The 14,959-nt window shown below is 42.9% G+C and overlaps 2 protein-coding genes across 6 annotated transcripts in view; both read left to right on the top strand.

The window, feature by feature from the left end:
• Positions 1 to 3,495, top strand: part of sik3 (SIK family kinase 3) — a 43,361-nt gene extending 39,866 nt beyond the window's left edge. For all 4 annotated transcript variants that reach the window (XM_037774860.1, XM_037774858.1, XM_037774859.1 and 1 more), the window contains 3 exons: positions 278 to 407; positions 515 to 641; positions 1,301 to 3,495. In XM_037774860.1, the coding sequence (XP_037630788.1) occupies positions 278 to 407; positions 515 to 636 (252 nt within the window). In that variant the 3' untranslated portion in view covers positions 637 to 641; positions 1,301 to 3,495. The remainder of the gene's footprint in view (positions 1 to 277; positions 408 to 514; positions 642 to 1,300) is intronic.
• Positions 3,496 to 6,570: 3,075 nt separating this feature from the next.
• LOC119492014 (transmembrane protein 25) lies at positions 6,571 to 12,949 on the top strand. 2 transcript variants are annotated; one of them, XM_037776317.1, is made up of 9 exons: positions 6,571 to 7,743; positions 8,465 to 8,582; positions 9,147 to 9,476; positions 9,558 to 9,848; positions 9,990 to 10,121; positions 10,250 to 10,283; positions 10,709 to 10,818; positions 12,090 to 12,173; positions 12,297 to 12,949. In XM_037776317.1, exons 2-9 carry the CDS (start codon positions 8,504 to 8,506, stop codon positions 12,368 to 12,370), a joined length of 1,134 nt encoding a protein of 377 aa, XP_037632245.1. In that variant the 5' UTR covers positions 6,571 to 7,743; positions 8,465 to 8,503; the 3' UTR covers positions 12,371 to 12,949. The 2 variants fall into 2 exon arrangements, with proteins under 2 accessions (XP_037632245.1, XP_037632244.1); XM_037776316.1 differs by having other exon boundaries at positions 6,982 to 7,743; positions 8,462 to 8,582.
• Positions 12,950 to 14,959: the final 2,010 nt, after the last annotated feature.

Raw genomic sequence — 14,959 nt, 5'->3', positions numbered from 1 at the left:
TCACATTTGTATGGCATGTTAATATTGGCTGGGTTTGTATTGGAGAGTATGATGCATCAGCTCATCTTGCTGGAGAGAGCCTGTTTAGTAGGATGACAGCTGAAGGCAGAAAGCAATGCATGACTGAATGAGTCTAGAGCTCATATTCATTTAGATGTTCTTTGGGCGCATACCCAATCATCCAAACAAAAACTCATTGTAGCTGCTAGAAGCTGCTCATTAAGTATCAGTAGTGTTTTTTTTCTGTTTCTAAAACGGTTGTTCATTCTCTGTCCAGGATCAGGCAGAGCCCATGTCGGGGATGAGCCTGTTGGCCGGGAAGGCATTAAGCTCCGCTCGCATGTCGGACATTCTCAGCCAGACGTCACTGACAGGAAGCCAGCAGCTGCACCAGCGGGAAGAGTCGGGTCAGTAGGAGAAAATGCATTCATCTACTTTAAGATACACCTGAAACATTGGGCGGGGTATTTTCTTTGTCCATATCAGTCAAAGATATGTGTGTTTCCTCACGCAGAGTGTGATGTGGAAGGGGAGCACCATGCGGCAGCCTGCTACCCCTCCTCCTGCACCAGTGACATGCTCCTCAGCTACAAGCCCCCCGACCTGCAGTACAGCATGGAGCAGGCTGGGGTCTAGCACAGGTACTTACTATTACTCTCTTTCATCGTGTTTTCATAGTCTTTATGATTGACTTTACTATGAGTGAAATTTTGGAGCTTTGTACTAAACCAGTTGATGATTTTTAAATGTTTCTTTGTCCTCGGGGATGTAGTTTTTGACAGGAACTTGACTAAGTTGCTCCTGAACATTAGTCTCCGATACAGGTCAAAGTCCTGATCTTGCATTTTCCACTATGCAACTCAACTGCGTTTTTCATTAGACGCTCCCTGCCTGGTTTATTTCCATATTTTTACAACTCCACACCAAACAGTTTGTAGCACAGGCCTTCTGTTAAAAATGTGTAGTCTCCAAGCAGAAGCAAGATAACCCCAACATTGGAAAGCTGTTTTCAAAGGCAGAGTAATACTCCCTCTGACAAGTAAACAGATATTCAGGTGTAAAGCCGGTGGAGCGGCCCTTTAAAGGTGGATGGTCCAGTCCGGATGGTCCAGTCCAATCCAGATTAGCAAACATCCTTGTTAATACTGTGCACTTTAAAGACACCCTGCAGTGAGATAATAGTAAATGTTTTTGTTTTCCATTTAGTCTTTGGTCTAAAATGATGTCAGTTAGATAATAATCATCTGCTTATAGCGATCCAAATATGAACTGTTTCCTCTTTCCTTCTGTCTCCCTTTAGTATCCTGTGTACAGCGGTCCATATCAGCCATCCTGAGTTGTGTTGACTTGAGTTGAGCAGCATCACGCCAAACCACCGTTCTCTGCCCAAACGGGGGCGCTCTACGTCCATCTGTCTGTCTCCAACTATCCCTTTGGGAGGGCAGTCTGCGCAAAGAGAGGGGGAGTGTGGGTGGGTGTAGACATTAGAGGGGTGGGGGTCACAGGCGGGGCCTCGGGAATCAAAGGTCAAAGTGCCAGCATTTTTCTGCACAGACATCCAGCATTCATCGCCGCCGGTTGTCTCCTCTTTTCACCTCCCTCATCGTGGGTAGATTGGGGTTCCACTCCTCCCTCTTTCGACTCGACCCCCCTCACCTGCTGCCCTGACCTAATTCCCCCCCGACCCCACCCCTCAACCCTTTCACCCTTCGTCTTCTGTTAACTGTTGGCATACTTCATTATGTGCCTCATTGGCCAACGCATTGATACAGTCATAGTCGCAAGAGTCCAATAACACAAAGAAACATACACACTGCTGCCACAAACCCAAAGTATTCACATTAGGTGTGAGTGTGTGTGTGTGCATGACTGAGAAGAAGAGGTGAGCGGAGGGGAAAGGTGTCTACGAGGTTCAGTCTGCTCCTCCATCTCCTCCCCCACCCCTCTCCCTCCTGCTGTCCCCCTGCAGCAGATCATTCCGGAGCGGGCTGAAATCTCAGCGGCGGCGGCCCCTTTTTTGGCCGGGCGGCGGGTGTTTTGGGTCAGGCTCCAACAAAACCGCTCTCTCCAAAGATGGAGCTCAGTGACATCGCACAGGACAAACCAGCTCTCTCATTGTTTTTTTTCTTGTTCTAGCATTCATTTTCCTTTTCTTTTTTTTTTTTATTTTACGGCTAATGTCCATGTAGACATTATGGTCAATATTGTTACTCTTATTGTTGTTACTGTTTTCCGTAAAAGAGGTTTTATTATAATGAATATTATTATTATTATTAAAGGAAAACAGTTCTGTGTTGCAAGGAAGACAACATTGTTCTTTGATTACTTAAGTAATTCTGCACTTTCGGTTCAAGCTATCCTCTCTCTGTCTGTTTCCTCCTCGCAGTTCCTCGCTCTCTGTCATGCTGTTACCCGCTTTTCAAACCCGCCCTCCCTTCCTCCAACTTCCCCCCACCTCGGGTTAGCTCTTTGCTCCTTCCTCCTTTCCCATGTCAGTGACAGTGTATTGCATTGTGGGTAGTTTTACCAGCTCCTTTCCTTGTACAGTGATGCCATGTATAGAACGCTATTGCAATTTCTGTATCAAATCCTTTCTTTTTTTTGTCACCTTTTTTTTGTTTTTAGATGTTGTTGGGGAGGCTTTTTTTTATATCGGTATTGTTTATCATTTGTACTTTTGGATGTCTTCTTTTTTTTTTGTTTTTTTGTTTTATGAATCTTGAGATTTCTAGCCAAAAGAGGACAGAGAGAAGAGAGACAGTGCTCTTTCTGTGTCGTGAAAAAAAGATTGTTCTTATTTGTTTTAATATTATTATTATATCGAGACACTTGAATAAGAGGAGAGTAATTATTTTGTGTTATCATTTCAATCGATGTTGTTGTGACTGTCATTCTTGTTGATGTTGGGCCTGTTTTCTGTTAATGGGGTAGTTGTGGCAGGCTATACAGGGTCAGGCTTTGGTCTTTGTCCGGGTTGGTTCGGGTGCTACAGAGACTTCACGCTCTAAAAAACAAAAAGACACAACAAAATAAAAAAAAACAAGGGAATAACTTGTAATATAGCTGACATATCATCCTGAACATCCCAAGTGTGGAGACGGACAAACCCACTTCTCTTTCTGCTGTGATCCTCCCACCATCTTTTATCGGCTTCTGATCGGACGACGCCTTACGGACGACGCCCCTTCCTCCCAGGCTAACCTTGTTACTGTGGCGACCAAGGAGGAAACTACTATTACTCGACCCCTGTCTACCCTCTTTTTGGTTTCGGCCTCGCTTTGCCCCTCCCAAGCCTGGATGGGAAGATCGCAGGAGGCGTTTCATGAACAGTTAATGGATCTAGTTGTGGTTGGATACACCTGGACACACCTCCAAACCATAAAAGGGAAACATTTCAGGAGGTGACCGTAGGAAGGAGCGGCTTGAATTGGACTTTCACAGCAGAGGAATACAAGGTTGTGGCCAGAGCGGCGGGCAGGGTGTGCCCACCTTAAACATATCTACCAAGGCCTGTGCCCTAAGCTGAGTCAAGCACAGCCAGATGGAGGCTACAGCACACTGGGGACCACAGCAGAAGATTGAACCTCCCTTTGTTTTTGTTTTATTAATTTTATTGTTTGACCTCTATTTATCCTCCCATATACAATACCCCCGGGCCAGCAAGAGACTGTGGTGCAAAAGAATAAAGCTCCACTTGTATGTATTCATACTGGCCAGATTTCACAATACCTGGCTGCACGGTTGACTTTTAATATGCTATATATACATCATGAAAGCTGGAGATGATGTCATGCAGCGCCTTTGCTCTCCATTCGCACCGTGTCACTTCCTGTTTACCAACATTTGCTCTCCTTCGGAGAACAGTGGATTAGCTTCAGCGGTAAATCATAATCCCTAAAATGAGAGGAGTTAACAGGGAAGAAGGATGGATTAGGATCTAGGGCTGTCAATCGATTACAATATTTAATCGCACATTTTTTATCTGTTCAAAATGTACCTTAAAGGGAGATTCGTCAAGTATTTAATACTCTTATCAACATATAAGTGGACAAATATGCTGCTTTATGCAAATGTATGTATATATTTATTATTGGAAATTAATTAACAACACAAAACAATGACAAATATTGTCCATAAACCCTCACAGGTACTGCATTTAGCATAAAAATATGCTCAAATCATAACATGGCAAACTGCAGCCCAACAGGCAACAACAGCTGTCAGCGTGCTGACTTGACTATGACGTGCCCCAAAACTGCATGTGATTATCATAGAGTGGGCATGTCTGTAAAGGAGAGACTCGTGGGTACCCATAGAACCCATTTTCATTCACATATGTTGAGGTCAGAGGTCAAGGGACCCCTTTGAAAATGGCCATGCCAGTTTTTCCTCGCCAAAATTTAGTGCAAGTTTGGAGCGTAATTTTAGCCTCCTTCACGAAAAGCTAGTATGACATGGTTGGTTCACTTTAACTTTAAAACTGAGCACAGTACAACCTAAAAATCAAAAGTTGCATTAATGCGTTTAAGAAATTAGTGGCGTTAAAACAAATTTGCGTTAACGCGTTATTGTCGTGTTAACTTTGACTTTGACAGCCCTAATTTCTTCCCGAACTGAGTCAATGTCTCTCGATGGGCAGAAGAAGCTTGTTTTCATTCCATCTCCCTCCAGCTCTCATTCGTTCCTCTTTCAGATCTGCCCTCCTGTTTTCTTTCATTGTTTACACCAAGCCAAAGGTGAGATCTGGAAGAGAAAGAATGGCGGGTGTTGGTAGAGGAAACGTCTGGAATGGAAGACATTGCATGTCTCTCGTCCCCACGGCAGGATAGAAACTCTAAAATTAAGACCAGAGGCTCCACGTTGTCTAACATTGTGACCAGAGCTGTTGTTTCAGATCTGTGTTGAGGAGGGAAAGAGCAGAGGCACACAGGAAGGGACAGCTGGAGTGAATGGAAAGCACTGCAGATGACTGAGGTAACGCTGCACACACATCGTCTTCCGCTTGATCAAACTGACCCTTCTCCTTTTTCTTTCTATCTTAACTCTTCCACCCCTCCCCTCCGTCTTTTCTCTCTCCATCCCAGCCTCCCTGCTCGGCGCGCCAGCTCTGCTCTACTCCTGTTTCTTAGGTTCATTTTGTTTTCTATCGGTTCATTTTGTCCTTTTTTTTTGTTTTTATGTTCATTTCTGTTGAGTACAAAAATACTAAAGTGCAACAACAATGATTAAAAAAAGAATATCAACCAAACTGAGATGAATAAATAAATATATATAAATAAAGAAATAATTTAAAAAGGTCATGACTTGTGTGTCTTTGTGTTACCTGCTGCAGGAGTCATGATGGAGCATTGTAAATGCTTATAGTGCAGTTTCAAAATAATTAGACCGTCACCATATTAAAGGATAATGCCACGTTTTAGCCTACAAGTCATTTTCAATTTTAACATTTTACATCAGTTTTTCCCACCTTCCAGGCAGCCATTGATTTAGTTCATGTTAGGCTATCACAATTAACATGATTCATCGTTTGCTCTATAAAATGTTTGAAAATTCAAACAAAAATGATTTCCCGAAGCACAAGGAGGCATCTTCAAATATCTTTTGAAGAGACGTTTTTTTTCCAACCGTCGAATTCCCAAAGATACTCGGTTTACTATCTTATAAGACAAAGAAATGCAGCAAATCCTCCCAGTTGAGAAGCTGGAACCGGGAAATGTTTTTTGCTTGAAAAATTATTAATGAACAAAATGGTTTCTGTCGATTGACTAATCGATTACTCAACTTGTCACTCCGTGATGATGTAGTTGTCAGTGCACATTGATTTGCAAAGTTAACACTCAAATAGACACAATACCATAAATATATTAATGGGAAACATGATTTATATACAGCGCATAATATAAACAATCTTGATGCAGATCCCTGATATTTGTTTATTTAAACAAGTGGAACATTTGACAGTGCTCTCTAGTGGACGAACTATCTAATGGTCACGGTGACACTTAATGTCGGTTACGTTCCAAATCGCATACTTTTTTCTTTTTACTTTTAATACGTACTGCAGCTGCCCTTACAAAGTCCACACTGTTGCATGCAGTATTCATACAATTGAGACATGCCTCTTTATCATTGACATTGCATCTTGAACTTTGATCCTCTTGCTCATATTTCTGCTGCGCAGAGGATTGTGGGTCAGAATAGCCAGAAAAGCGTGCTGGCTTGCAGACTGCAAAATGAGACAGGATGTAGTAGAACATCCTGGTATTGTAGGCATATTGCATTTGACATATTATGATATTGGAAAATACTAAATCTTTTCTTAAATAGTATAATAGTATATAGGTATTGGACCACACAGATACTGAATTACCGCAAACCAACTTTGGCATTTTTGTACTGCAACTTCCTATTACTTATCGGCTAATATGCTGATATCAGTATATCTGCAATAAGCTGATATCTGCCTGGACGATTTATTGTCCAGCTGTAGTTGCGATGTGATGATGAACGTTTTTATTCCTCCATCTGACGGAAAATTGATAGAAAGTAGTTCTAAATCTTTGGAGAAGCAAATAATTTCCCCATTTCCCATCACCGCAACTTGGTGTTTATAGCAGTACAGAATTAAATGGAAACCAGTGGCTGAAAAACTGTCCTTTAAACCTGAATGTTTGCGGGAACGCTTTGCTCCACAGTGTTTGCACATTCTTTGCAGGAGTTTCATCCATTGTGTCACTGAAAGGTGAGTGGGTTTTCTTTGCTTAAATGCAGCAGGAGTTACCTGTTTGTGTCTATCACCAACCTGTCCTGTCAGCAGTATGTTACAAGTATCTGTTTACATGTAGGGATGGGTTCAAAGTGTGTTAACTTGTATCATCAATCATGAAGCCTAACCTTCTGTTGACCTTGTTCCACGGTTGATTGAAGTAACAGGAACAAGGAAATACAGTATTTGCCAGACATTGCTTTTTGGCTTGTTTTCAAGGCACTTCAGGACAGAGTTTTCAACTAAAAGTGACAGTATTTCCTGGAGAGTGATTTAAGCTTGAATTTTGACATTAGCACTGGACATATTATTACATGAGCTTGTTTCTTTTGTCTGCCTTTTTTGGCTGCAGTGCTCTGCATGCCGCTGCTCAGGTCTGTAGAGCTGCACTGCAGAGGCTCTTCAGTCTGAAGTAATTGAGCTCAGACACTGTGAGCCATGTTTGTGTATCAAGGGTTACTTTAACATGCCTGGTGACAGGAAGAGATCGGTTTACCCCCTCTGAGCTGACAGTTTACTCTCCTTCATCCACCACAAGTCCATGTAGTGGATCGTTAAAGATTGATGTTTTTGCACACTCTTGTCTTCTAGCCTGTGTATCCTCTCCCACATCAGCTCTTTTTTGTCCCTCACGACTCTGTGCCCACTCTCCTCTCTCTCTCTCTGCATCCTCTGCTGCTTTCCCTTTCTCCCTGCCTTCCTTCTCTCCCTCTCTCATCCCCTCCTCCCTTCCCACTCTCTCCTCCTGACTGCCTGCGTCAGCCAGCTAGTAAACGTTGCTACTGGAGCTGCTGTACCCTGCAGAGTGTGTGTGTGTGTGTGAGAGTGTACGCAGATGGGAAAGCAACTGAGTCAGGGAGGGCTGCCTCTCATCCTCTCCACTGTTTTCACCATCCTTCACTCTCCCTCCTCTACACCTCCGCTGCCATGGAGCTCCAGCAGGCTGAATCACAACAGCGTCTGCAGAAAGGGCTGAGGTAATACTGTGTCTCTGTGTGTGTGTGTGTGTGTGTTGTAGACGGCTTTCTTTCTGCATTTCAGTGCACACATCTGCATTGAAATGCCTGCATGCAGCCTTACAAAGTGGAGACCCACAGTGTCATGTATAGCCCCCTTGTTTTGTCAGTGCAACCCCCAGCATCCTCACCCAAAGAGCTCTAACACCTTCTATCATGCGTGCAAGAATGTTCTTGATCGTCTCCGTATGTGTGGGATTTATGAGTGTTTTCCTTGACGGCTCAGTTCCTGCTTTTCGTCCGAGGTGCTCACACATATCACATGACCCAGATTGCAAGCAAGCACTATGCATTACTCATTCCCCGCACTCACTGTGTGTATGTGCACAATCACCTTCGATCCAAGCCGGCCTGTGAGTGTTTTTGCATTGTAGTGATGGGGTACAGTAAGTCTGCAAAATCAGAGCTAACCAGGCAGTGAATTATTGAAAAGTGAGGCATGTCTTGTGTTGCTGTGTTTTTGTCTTGCATCTCAGTCTCACCCAACATGAATCTGTGTGTCTTTTAAAGGGTGAATTCACCAGAATCACAAACCCAAAATCCTCATGTACACCCAGTGGAACTGAGCTGTGTAGATAGTTTTATCCTTTGAGATATTTTTCTCTGTGATTTCTGCTGGTGCTCCCCCCTCAGGATAACCCATTGAACCTCATTATGGACATGTCATTTCTCCTCCAAGCAGGTAGATGTGTATGCGTGTGCGCTGCTCCGTTGGGCCAGTATGGAGTGTGCGTGTCTGAGAAGGTGGGCGTCGGGCTCTGCCGTCGTGTTCCTTCACACACTGGCCTTATCCTGGGCAGGTAAGGAAGGCACACTGCACCTGTAACCTTCATCACCTGTTCCTCTTGCTTGGAATTTAACCAAAAAATGACCTCAAGGTTATTGCACATCATCCATCTTAAAGGGATAGTGTAAGTGTTTTGAAGTGGGGTTATATGAGGTACTCATCCGTAGTCAGTGTATAGAGAGGTGAAGTCCCTCCCCTTCCGGTGGACCTCATGGGACCTCGTTTCAGAAAAAATGTGAACGGTAGTAAACAGCGAGAGACAAATATGTTTTTGAAACACACAGGAATCGTAGCTTCAGAGAGAGAGACGTCTCTTACGTAACTTGTGTGTGTGTATTCTTTCTAATTATGTATTTTCACAGACTTCAACAGTTTTATAAAAAACTGTGACTTTCTTGACTTGCAACATCTTTTAAATTGACAAACATCATATGTGTGATTCATGGTGCAATTCATACGGGATCAAAAAAATATTTGTCTCCTTCCGTTGACTTCCGTTCATATTTTTCCGAAATAAGTTCCCATGGCGCCTCGCCTCTCAATTATATCCACATCAACACTAATCCTCTAATCACAGGTGCAACTGAGCCCGCTCCCAAAATTGACGGACGGCACCGAGCGGCCGTGACGCTGCAGGAGAATATAACACACTGGTTCAACTGCCAATCAGACGGCTGGGATCCCCGCGCCCGTCCCTTGCTGACGTGGTACCTGAACGGAGAGCAGCAGAGAGAGCCGCCGCCCAAACATGGACATTTGAAAGACCTTGAGGTCATCAGACCGGGGCCCAATCACAACAGCACCTTCTCCCTGCGGGCCAGGAAGTGGGACCGGGAGCTGGTGTGTGTCGCGTCGAACCCCAGGACGGGAGAGAGCTACAACGCCACGGTCAAACTCAACGTCCAGTGTGAGTCTGCGTGACATATTTCAGGATTGTAAGAGCTATTTCCTGTTGATACCGTGAATAAAGTCGTTCCTCTCCTCCCAGTTCAGCCAGAGATCCTCAAGCTGAACGCCCACTACAGTGAAACCTCACACCCCGGTCTCTCCCTGGTCCTCTTCGCCTTGGTACGGTCCAACCCGCCTGCCACCATCACCTTCGTGGACCAGTCAGGCCAGCAGGTAGCCAACACTTCCGACTTCCTCATCCTGGACAAGCGGAGCCACCCCTGGTTGACCAATCACACGCTGAAGGTCACGCTGGGTAGCCTATCAGGGAACATCTCGATGAACGTCAGCAACAGTGTGGGAACGGTGCAGAGCAACCTCACGCTGGCAGGTCAGTGACGGTCTCCCGGCTAGCTTCATATGCACCATTCAGAGCGGCATCAATCTTCTCATCTAACTGTCCGTGAGATAAGCATACTTCCCAAAGTGTCAAACTACTCCTTTAACTCTCTCCCTCTCCTGCTCTCTCCAGAGTTCCTGCAGTCTCGTGTGGAGGTGCCCATGCTGGGAATAGTGACCGGGGGAGCCATGGCCTTCATGGCCCTCCTCATCCTCAGTCTGATAGTCCTCTGCCTCATGCAAAAAAACAAGACCAAGTCCTTTGGTGAGACTAAAGTGTGTTTGTGCGTGTGGTGAGCAACTCAGCTGGAAAATGTGTGACTGTAGCATTGTAGTATATACTGTATAACACTCAGTCAGCAGAATAATATATCTCCTTGTATTGTGTTTCAGACGAGCCAGTGGAGATTCTGATGACCAAGAAAAGGTAAATAAAGTAATCAGACTTCTGTCAGTGGATATTTGTTTGAATCAGAATGGAGAGCAAGTCAACAAGATGGATAGAAATACAGTAGATAGATATGTTATAGACTGTATCTCTTTATCCCTGAGGTAGGCTAAAGCTTCCATTATACGTCAGCTGTTATTGTCTTGTTACCGGATATGTTGTCTGCCATATTTTGACTTGCTTCCAAGAAGAAAAAGGTGAAATAAGTGCAGGTCTGAACCTGTTGGGTGAAATTTTAAGTTCATCTTATCAAATAAATTCCATCTCAGCATCATTAGTGGATTGGAAGCAAAACACTGAGGAAAGCGTTTTTGTGCTCTTATGAATATTTGATGTCCATCCTGCTGACCAATAGCAAGTCTAATCCAAGTTGGATATCTCTCCTCTGTAAATTTCCTTTACAGCGACTCAGCCAATCTAAAGACAGAGAAAGCTGATAAGACCTACATCCCCAGAGACAACATGTCTGTGCCATCCAACATGCAGCTCAACGACCTCAACACTCTGAGAAAAGGTACCAATTTATGAAGCACTCTCATCTCATACACCCGTACAGATGTGTAGAGCTGTGCAGTAAGGGAGGGCAGACATTGGCCGAGTACAGTACATGCTAAGAGAAATTTAGTGTCTGCATTTGGGGGTAAACTGGAGTAAGACATCCCCTTAAAGGAGCAGTGTGTAGGATCTGCCAATATCTAGCGGTAAGGTTGCAGATTTCAGCCAACTGAAGCTTCTCCCGTGTGTCAAGCGTGTTGGAGAGCTACGGTGGCCGACACGAAAACACGAATGGCCATCTCTAGAGCCAGTTGTTGTAAGAGTAGCGTAGGTCATCTGGAGCAGAGCCAGTGCTTAGAGTGTGTGTGTGTATGTGGGAAATGAGTGGTGAAGCAAGAAATAGAGAGCGGCGGCGTCTGGAGAGACGTTATTGACTCCGGCCCAAGCCGTTCTAGGCTACTGTAGAAACATGGCGGGGCAACAAGGCGGACTCCGTGAAGATGAACCGCTCCCTATGTAGATATAAACGGCTCATTCTAAGGTAACAAAAACACAGCAACTCTTATTATCAGGTGATTATACACTAAAGAAAACATACTTATTAATATTATATTGCATTTCTGCCAATAAATCCCCCTAAACATACACACTTTACGCACTGGCCCTTTAAGAACAACGTATATTTATATAATTTGAATCAATATAATATGTACACAAGAAGTATGCTCAAGTAAACACATTTATAGGGTAATTAAATCATAACATAACAGCTTTGTTAATACTAAATGCAAAATCTTGTAACGCCGGGTCATGGGGGAAGATGCTCCCCCTACTGGGGGATTTGATGTTTCCTAAAAACATGGCAAAAGTGGATTTTTTTTTAATGGCTGTTGACAGTATTTTCAGATTTATGGAGAGATATCAAATATTCCCTGTGTAAAAACCTTTTAATTTAATATGTCAACAAAATGAAACAAGAATGTTTAACCTGGTTTTATCCATGTTCAGATTTCTGCTCTGTAAATATATGCATATAATGCCTCATTTGCATATTTAAACGTAAAATTTCAGAAAACTTGTAATACAATAAAATAATTGCCTTAATGTAAATAATCAACTGGGGGCGAGTTTCATGGTGATATATATTAGTTAAAACTTGTACCCTATTCACCTGGGGTGTCTCCCCTTGGGAGTGTATTTCCCAAAAACTCTCCCTTCACACTCATCCATAGTCAACATCTCTCTTGTATTCCGCTGTGTCCTCCGTCCTTCTTGCATCACTCCTTGTAGCCCGAGAGGCCGCCGTGCAGAACAGTGTGGGAGAGAAGAAGGAAGAGGAGGAGGAAGATCTGTCTTTAGCCTACGCCGCCAGAGGTCAGGCAAATGCTCTCCGATACGGTTGCATTGTTTCATTATTTATACTTCATATTCCGTGTGGAGGAACAGCAGCGAGTGTTTTACTTTTTCTGTGTTCCCTTTGAATGCGATGGTTCCCAGGTTTTGCCAGATATCCGATGGTGGGCTACATCTATAAGGTGAACAGCACAAGCAGCGAGGAGATCTGGCTCTGACTGACCTCAAAGTTACGCACAAACACTGTTACATGCATGCATAACTACTTCCAACGGTGCAAACCCAGAGCAACTGCCATTCAACCAATCATCAGTCACCTTCAAAGCTGGACCAGGATGACGAGGATGTCTACATACAGTATCAACACACTCCGTTCCTCAAGTTCATCCATGAACTTGAATTTCTTGTTCACAAAAAACAAAACATGTGGATGTTTCTGTCTCTCTGAATCAAGTGCTCTGGTCTATATACACCCCCGATGTGTCGTCTCAACAATGCAAAGTCTGAACTCTACATATAAATGCTCATATTCTCTATGTTCGATGACATGATCTCCTCCTGTAACCACATGCTCATGATGTCCTCCTCCCTTTTGCATTACTGGAATGCATTAACTGTTCTATGCTAACACCAGAAAGATACTCTACTGTACGTGAGATTTTGACCAATAATATCCAGATAAGATGGTGCATATTTATGGAGTTTGTATTTGTATATGGACATGTAATATGTATATTTGTATGCATATGTATATGTGTATAAAAGAGGACGTCTAATAAAGATAATATTGAAATTGTTATGAAGTAAATGCTGTGGTTTGTATTGGTGCCCACCAGGGGGCGCTGTAAGGTGCTTTATAAGCTGGAAAGCATGGAGGACTTGATAGTCATAGACTAGAAATAGAAGATACTTTGTCTGCTTTTTGCTTACAAAAGGCAGAAACTTGTCTTTGGTTGAAAAACTGCTGTTAACATATTACATTCAGACAGGACACATTACAACACATTTACATAAAAGCACAATACACCAATAGAAGCTACATTAAAAGGAGCGTGCATGGTGAGGACTGAATCAAGGTTAGATTAAAACATGCTCCATACTGAGGTAGCAGGCTGGCGTCAAAAACAGATTACAGTTTTCTTGTTTGCTTTGGCTCAAAACAATGAGTTAAAATCTCTAAACAATTCATTTGTTGAATTTCTCATTCATTCAATTGAATAGCACGTGTTTTTGGCACAAGTACAAAAGTACAATAACCACTTGCAAACGTCTTGCTGATCAAAACTGATGAGTTGATTCTCAGTGAAACTGTTTTCCTCTTCACAACTTCTAAACAATCTTTCATCGTCTGAGCCGTCACTTGCAAAAATGATCCATTCAATTATCAAAATCTGTCAAACATGCATGTATATTTCATAAATATCTATGTCGAGGGGGTATAGTTTGTTGTGTTTGAACTGAACTACTGCAGGTTTTTTTAATTGTTGCAGGGTTGTTGTTATTTTTTTGCCATGGATGGTTGTTCACTGTATTATGACTTTACATGAAAGATTATAAGAGAAGAATTTATTATTTACAGTACATGTAACACGTTGCTACATTAATACATTTACTGTTTACATACAAATGTGCATATCCTTTTTCTGTGTAGCTATTACAGTATTGACTTTTCCCAGTAATCTTTGTTGAAATGGGAATGTAAAAAGCTCTGTGCGATACACATTTAGCTGGACAAAACAGACACTCTTGTATAGTAGAGTAAGTCGTCAGTGTACAAAAAAGTAGAACAGATTTTTTATATTAGAAACATTTCCGGGGTTGACTGTCGTGGTGAAAAAACACCTAAACATTTTGACCAGTCTGGCTCACATGATGACAAAACAACTTTTAATTTTGCTGTCCAGTTTACTGATACAATAACGAGGTTTTAAAGCATGAATGAAGTGTTTTGGGTGAGTTAGGACCTTTTGCAGACATGCAATAGAGTTGTGATGTCCCATAAAACAGTTGTGACTATTGCACTTACTGTTTAGAGAAAGAGTGTTTCAAAAAATTAGTCAAATAACAGGGATTTTAATAGATGTTTTTCTTTTCACAGGGAACTCTGTACATTTGCCCTGAGGGCAGTAGCTGATAGAGGTGATTTACGGGATGGCTGTGCTCATCTAAGATTTTGCCACTTAGGCGTTGGTCTGCTTTGCCATGGTGATCAGACAGTGGGCTCTGTTTACGGCCTGTAATTGTGCTGCCCAGTTTGACTATTTTGGGAAGCTTTGTCTTGCTGTTAACTCTTAGGTGCTCGGGACCAGGACACAACGTTAAAATTGAGTAAACTTTCAATTAGGGATTGGTATACTCAGTGACGGTGATGTGTGTTTTTGACATGGTACTAGTGATGAGTTTGTGTTGTGTTGTTTTGTTACAATAGCAGGTGCAAGAGACACATAATGCGTGTTAGACTTTGTGTGTGTGCGCCAGGTGTTAGCTCTAGGTCACAGGTTGTTGTGGCTTTTATTCAAACAGGAAGCAGAGTTGTGTTGTGGGAGCATCTCTTTGCTCTCTGCTGGTTCTTCTTCTGTGCTGAACAGGGAATGTAGTCTGTCACATGCAGCGGGACAAACGTTCACAACCAACAGAGAGAATTCAAATATTAATCTGAGCACACGTTGGTTGTTTTCATGTCTGTTGTTTTACCAGATGGAGCTGCTCCTCACATCTCCAAACAACAAGCAGTGTCATTTCAGCTAATATGGTAGTGACTTTATTTCCAGAGTTAATATGAAGATTTTCCTTCACAGATTGCTGCA

The sequence above is a fragment of the Sebastes umbrosus genome, chromosome 7 (genome assembly GCF_015220745.1).
Source record: "Sebastes umbrosus isolate fSebUmb1 chromosome 7, fSebUmb1.pri, whole genome shotgun sequence".
Classification (NCBI taxonomy): domain Eukaryota; kingdom Metazoa; phylum Chordata; class Actinopteri; order Perciformes; family Sebastidae; genus Sebastes; species Sebastes umbrosus.
This window is presented reverse-complemented; position numbering and strand designations above follow the sequence as displayed.

What these genes read in the sequence shown, in the direction of transcription:
- LOC119492014 (XM_037776317.1), top strand. Translation starts at nt 8,504, where the DNA reads ATGGAGTGTGCGTGTCTGAGAAGGTGGGCGTCGGGCTCTGCCGTCGTG. An exon ending in GAGCAACCTCACGCTGGCAG is followed by an intron (nt 9,849 to 9,989) that starts GTCAGTGACGGT and finishes TGCTCTCTCCAG; the next exon opens with AGTTCCTGCAGTCTCGTGTG. An exon ending in ATTCTGATGACCAAGAAAAG is followed by an intron (nt 10,284 to 10,708) that starts GTAAATAAAGTA and finishes TTTCCTTTACAG; the next exon opens with CGACTCAGCCAATCTAAAGA.